The sequence below is a fragment of the Pyxicephalus adspersus genome, chromosome 8, assembly GCF_032062135.1.
Source record: "Pyxicephalus adspersus chromosome 8, UCB_Pads_2.0, whole genome shotgun sequence".
Classification (NCBI taxonomy): Eukaryota; Metazoa; Chordata; class Amphibia; order Anura; family Pyxicephalidae; genus Pyxicephalus; species Pyxicephalus adspersus.
The window spans coordinates 61,484,068-61,491,049 of NC_092865.1; the positions used below are offsets into that span (position 1 = coordinate 61,484,068).

Below are 6,982 nucleotides of genomic sequence, written 5' to 3' on the forward strand. Positions count from 1 at the left end.
TCCGGACAGAAATGAACTGCCCAGGAGGTTAATGTACAGCGCTGTGGAATATGTTGGCATTATATAAATCCAGTTTATTAATAATAATCACCCTTGGTATAGTACACCAACTCACTACCCCCTGTTGCTGTCCTGATAAAACATGGTTAATGTCTTTTTTGAATATTAAGGTACACACACAAAAAAAAAAAAAAAAAAAAAAATATCAGTAAAACAAGTAAAATTTTTCAGCAATAGTATTATGACCAAGCTCTATAGGGGAAGAGAGCATGATCAGAAGCTCCTCTTTGTCCTTCCTATTAGAAAACAACAGCAGTCTTTTACTGATCAAGCAAACATCAGGGGGCAGCATAACAGATATTCAATATTCGCTCAAGATGAACTTACGTAGCCTATGAGTAATTACACACTGCTGCTTTTAAAATCTAGGAATTACTAATGTTGACAAGCCTAAAATACAAGGTATTTTCGGTGTCTTTATTAAAAGCACCAAAGTCCCAAGTTTTCTGTTCTTTACAGTGACTAATTAAAAGGTCACAAACAACCTCAGCATTGACCTTCAAGCAAACCTAAGCCGAGTGATACATGGAGGCCGACACTGTTCATCTTCCAAAAAGGTCAACTGCCTGACTGTTTTGCTTCAATAGTTTGGGCTACTGACCTGGCCTGGGAGCCAGTGAATTAGAGGGATACTGGGACTTTATCCATTACAGATACTTACCTTCCCAGTCATGCTCGGAGCTGTAGCTCAGCTGGTGTACATAACCTGGTATATTCTGGTTGTAGGAAAGCATGTGGCCTCCCTCCTATGTATCAGTGCTCAGGTAAAGCAGCCAAGGACTGACATTATAAAGGCGATTTCTCTAAAGAAATCAAGAAAAAAAAAATGGTATGAGACTCAACAATTTCATACCCTGAGACTCATTTACTGTTTAAGCAATCCACCCTGTACAGTTGTGTGGGTAATGAGCCACCAAATAAAGCAAACCCAGAGAATTCAAAACTGCACCTAGAGCGCCCTTGTTGGATGTTTTTACCTGGTAGGGTAAGAAGTAAAGCCACCCTATTTTTTCTGTAGTTCTAATTTCTAGACCAAAATCTGACATCTGAGGGAAAGCACTCTCTTGGGCCCTGACCAGATGTCAGACTACAAGCTCATTCCAAGTCTGGCTATCTGTCCGATTCACAGGATGGAAATGAGGAAGCGGTGCTGGCAGACAGGCCAGATTGCAATCTCCTGGGGTTATGGCTCATATCCAACAACCCCCCTAAACACACTGCACTTAGGGCTTTAGAAGCACTTCTGCAAAACTCAAGCATAGAGAAATTAATGAAGAATAGAATTAAATAGCCAGTAGGCGGTGGAACTGATGCAGTTCCCAAATCCCACCTGCTTCCAATTGCCATCAGCACAGCCGGAGTGGTTTTAAGGTTCATTAAACCCTATAAGCAATGCACCAGCAGGGTACACAGAAGGGTGGCTTCACTACAAAAAATTGAACAATGGATATTGGTAGAACACACCCTTTCAACACACAGCATGCATTCAGCAAAGTAGTCCAATGTGTATAGGCCACTGGGCTCCTGGAAGAGGTCCAGGAGTAACTATACATCCTATACCTCAGACACTGCCACTCCAGTGTACTCAGCACTTAGCAAAGTTTCAGTAAATATCAATCAATATTTCCACCATGTTTAACAAACATCTCTATGGCAAATAATCTACTACACTATAAAGTAAAGAACCCAAAGAAAAGAAGTACACAGACAGCGCTGGGCACAGCGTCCAAGCCTTTACAGATTAACCTAACCAAGAAAAACAATGAACGTAAACAGATGAACAACCTGGTTATGGTTTTTAATGATGGCTCAGAAATTCTGTGTTTTATTCACATTCAATGATGAGCTTAGTACTGAGGTCCTGAGGAATATTAAAGTCTAGCTAAAACATTGAAATTGACTTTACCTGCAGTGAGGGAAATTAAAATAGAATGTAAATATGATAGAAATACATGATAATGATGATTACGATAATTAAAATATACATCTTACTTTTCATAATAGTCTCAAAAGCACTACTCAAGGTCTAAACATCCTAGGCAAATACCCAACTCCTAAAATTTGCTATTTGCATTGCCATGGTGAAAGTGTGAAAAGGACCCTCCATAGCATTAAATGATGGGCACGCAGACTCTAAAAACCCTGTAATTGGAGAATCATCAGGAGCAGATATTATATATATGGTGCCTACTAACCGGCAATTAACAACAGATTTCAAACATTTAACTTCATTAGTTCATCACAACAAATGTCATTTAGTGATACATACAGCTTTTTGCCATATGAATAAGAATATACACAATAGAATGGAGTTGATAGATCTACTACTGGTGAAATAAAAAATAAAGCCAAAAGCTCTTTCTAAAGACACGGTTTATTTTTATCTGTCCCAATGACTGTTTGTGGCATCTTCATCTATTGCAGACCACCACCAGATGAAGAATCTTCACATCTAACCCATTCCTGGGTGTGTTGAATGTCTGCGCTCACCGGCCTCTAATTTTACTACTATAGAGTAAAAGTTGCAAGAATCACAATTTGTGCTTCTTGTTAGTGACATGGAGATTTTATGATGTCATTTACTTCTTTGAATTTTAGTATTCATTTTGTGTTTGTTGGCATAGTGAAAGAAATAAATACAAAGTTATGCAAACATACACACCCTGAAACAAAACTGGTATGGGGCAATGTGTCTGCTCACAATTACCAAGTACCGTAATTCACAGATTTTAATGGGCAGAAAATGAAATCATTGCCAATAGGATAAGTGGCTCTGCAATACAGTAAAAGAGATGAAGGGTATAGATTAGAATAATTGCCAAGATTTAATTTTTGTCCTTGCCTCTAATGAAAACATGTATTTTTCTGATAATGGTCCCCAGGAGAAAGGAGAACACATTTTTACAGTTGTCATTATTACCGGCGTAGATCAAACCTTCAAATGGGGACACCTGCTCCACTGAAAGTGAAAATATTCACTTATATGAGGAAAAACATCTGCTCACTTCCTGTTCTGTCTTAGAGGTTTTAACCCTTTTGAAATGGGAGCTAAATATATTTTTGCTAGAGATCAATTTAAAAGTAGAACTCTTTGGACAAAACAGAATGTCTGCCACAACTGGCATCCTTTTGACAACACTTGTAAGAAAACTTTTTTTTACTTGTATCCATCAGTACTGTGTGCACCCTCCTGGTTCGGTGTACTTACTGCTACTCATTCAGCTCAGAGCTGATCTGCCCTCTCCAAACAGCACCCTCTAGTGGTGGCAATGGGCAACGTGTTTATATCAAATATATAAACAAGTCAGCAAAGTCTTGCTATATGTTAAAATAGGCGATCCATAATCTGACTTTATGCGGACAGGCAGCACGTGTAACAGGCAGAAGCAGGCATTATAGGGTGCTTCCCATATAGAACCAGCGCTAGTTTGCCTCCAGAGAGTTCAATATAGACTTTCTGTCAAAATCTACGTAGTTATTTCTAAAAGGTTTAAAATGTAAAATCTGCAAACTGCAATGAACTCAAAGTAAGTGATTAGAAATCACATCTTAACTCATCTGACAACAGCAAACAGAATGATGACTGATGTTGCAGTTTACACGCTTTGTATATTTTCTGGGCATCTTTTCTGAATGAATCCATGAGAAGACCATTATACATCTATCATATAACAGGGGTAGGAGGCACAAAACATTAGGCCTCACAAATATTACCCTGTAAATCCAACTTCTGTTATTTCCTAATATAAACCAAAAAGACAACAAAAATTGATTGCTTTGGGAAAGGGTGTACACCCTTGTAAATACAATGACCTGAGCAATGTATCTTATACAATTACAACCACATTACTGAATTCTGCAAGGATTTCATTGGGAATGGAAAACAGGAACATAGTTCAGCTTCAGGGAGGTAAAATAAAGCAGAGGCTGTCACAGAGCTGTTACAATAAATTAAAATGCTGATGGTTACAATTTGGCAGAATCTGATGTTTCCCGTTTGTACAATTCATTGATATGGAGCAATAGGAAACATACCTAATACAGGTGAGTCAACTTCCCATTGACCTGTTTGTCAGAACTGTTCAGATTCTTTTATTGCTTTGTTACAGAATCAAACCGCAGTGTTCTCCCCAGACCCTTTTTGCTGGGAGCAGCACCCGGCACTTTTTAAATGACCACCTAGCTATTTATGGGTTACTGAACAGTTGGGCTGCCGCCCAACTACAATTTCTTACCACTGAAACGTCCTACTATAAACATGAACGTCCATATTATGTACTAAGATTTGACAATCAACCTGGAGGGTTTGTGTTCCCAACTTAAAAGGAGAGCGCCTGCGATTGATTTGACATGACAAGGAGAGGAATGGTATTTGTATTCCAGGCCTCTAGTATGCGGTGTGCAAGCAGCTGGAAGTGTAAATCTATACGATCACAAGAGTACATACATTTCCATTTAAAGAAGATAGAATCTGCCTTGTACAAGGAAAGGGCTTGGTGACCCACACACAGCCAGAATAGACTCATCAGAAGCGACTTATAGCAGCTGCCATTCCCAGCCCATAGGAACATGGTGCAAATCTCTAGGAAAGGGTACCTAAGCCCATTCCACCAATTACCTTGCCAGTCTTGTGATCGAACCAGACAAGCGCATGGTTCCTGGAGAGCACCTTGCAATCGAAGGTGGCGTTATTCTGAGCAGGACGACAACGGGCCACCGAGCGGCCAATCTTGACCGGCTCATCCAAGTAGACATGTCGCTCCTGGAAAGGGTGTGAATTTGGGCGGCAGGTGAAAATCGCAAAGGCTGAAGGCATCTGGACCAGCTGTGGTGGAAGGTCAATCCAAATGGAAATACGAGGGTGTCAATAATCCCTAATCACCACCAGTTACTGGGAGCTACCAAACCTCTGGAAGTTTCACTGCAGGTGGGGGATATCGGTTACCAATTCATAACACGCTTGGGTTAACAGGATAGCGGGTCAGTCTGTAAACTATCCTTCCAGTTCCACAGCCAATACCCCATAATGGTCCCATAAAAGACCACCAGTAGTAGACGGTCTTGGTTGTAAGTTATCCGGCATTCATTGCATCAAAGCCACATCCGCCGGCTAGGTGGGTGCGCCAGGCTCCAAATCATCCACCTACACCCCAAAAAAGTCAACCAGCCAATCCGGAGCCACGGATAAGTGATCTGGATCCACCATCAATGAGTCAACGTGTCAGATTTTGTGAAGAAATCAATATCGGCCGGCTCAGTGTTTACTTTAATCATGCACCACGGCACAGAGGAATCAATCTGCAGCAATCCAGGGTCACCAGGGCAATGCCAGAGGTACTTCCAGGTGATTTCGGTTCACCATAAGCAGCCACCGGGATCCAAATGTCAATTCATTGCCGGGAATGGTGCAGAAAGCATCTGCCAATGTGATCCTGGCCAAATGCTGCATACAAGCCCAGGGAGGGGTATATGTCACCCGGGTAAGGCTGGCACCCAGATTGGGGAGAGATGCCACCTACCAGCAGGCTGCCCAGGTGCCAGGCTCCATACTCAGCACAGGTGAGACAATCTGACAGGTGGGAGCGATAAACCGGTCACAGCTGAACACCTGACAGGAAACAGGGCCCTCACCTCGGGGAATAGGCCACAGTCTCACCCGCTGAGGGAGTCCTAGGGCCCGGCAAGGAGTTACGCGAGCACCGGGAGATAAGCAGGACAACGAAGAGGCCGAGTGCTAAACTCCTCCGGCAGAAAACAGGACCCGGCCCAGCTTCAATTCCGCCACCGAGAGTTAAACTTGTCGGGAAATACACACAGCCGGCAGTTTAATGGACCACAGCCCCGTCGCGCTCCCCTTCCTCCCGCGCCGCCATGTTGAATACGAGCTTCACAGCAGCCGGCCTCCTGCGTCACCACAGCGGAGATGGGGCGGGGACTGAGAGAAGAGTGACAGGGTGAGGGACCAATAGACGACAAGACACGCCCATTGTGTCCTCCCGCCCATTGTAAACTGTCACAGGGTTAGAAAAATGATGTGAGGGGGCTGACGGTGACCGGGGACACTGACCTGGGGTGCCCCGGTCATCGGACACAATCCTCTAACGGTGCCGGTTACATGGGACACCCCGTATGTCAGTGTGTGTATGTTCATAGCTCTGTCATCATCACTGAAAGGGCCAGTCAAATCAAAATACACAATAAATATATTAAACAATTTAAACCCAAATTCCTGGTAATGTTCCAGGTGCATCAAACAAATTTTAAGGCCTGTGCAAAGCGTTGCAGGAATGCGTGTTCCTTGCATTAGCCTGCTGTGGCGCGATTCGTTGTCAATAACAACCATTGCCCATGTATTGCATTGTACGGCACAATTCGTTGTCAATACCAACCATAGCACATGTGTTGCATTGCACGGCGCAATTTGTTGTCAATAACAATTGCACATATGTTGCATTGCACCACAATGCACAGCAACATTGGAAAAATTGTGGCATGAGTGATTGTTTTTATCCAATCTAAAACATTGGCAGCCTGTTAATCATACACTAAGTTAGAAAAGGTTCTTCAAAAAGTTTCTATTAAACTCCATTAAAAATGTCAAAAACAAATAACATCGCATTTCTACTTAGTCACCTTTCCTTGTGATGCCTTTTTTTTCCAGCGTTGTACCAATTTTTTAATTTTAGGTTTAGAACGTATACAGCGCTGCTCACATCATCATCGCAGGAAAACCTTCCCTTAAAGCAGAACTGTCAGGAAACATAAAAAAATCACACTTACCTTTACATCCCTCCACAGATCGGGCCAGATTTATTAAAGCTCTGCAAGGCTGGAGAGGATACACTTTCTTCAGTGAAGCTGGGTGATCCAGCAAACCTGGAATGGATCTGGTCCAGGGTACCAACAAAGAGCAAATTACTTT

The 6,982-nt window shown here is 42.4% G+C and overlaps 1 protein-coding gene across 1 annotated transcript in view; it reads right to left on the reverse strand.

Annotated features, from left to right (window-relative positions):
• SLMAP (sarcolemma associated protein) overlaps nucleotides 1–5,936 on the reverse strand; it is a gene marked incomplete in the record, with an annotated part of 86,034 nt that extends 80,098 nt beyond the window's left edge. Inside the window, 1 exon segment of the mRNA XM_072420890.1 lies at nucleotides 4,679–5,936. Coding sequence (XP_072276991.1) covers nucleotides 4,679–4,876 — 198 coding nt within the window.
• Nucleotides 5,937–6,982: the final 1,046 nt, after the last annotated feature.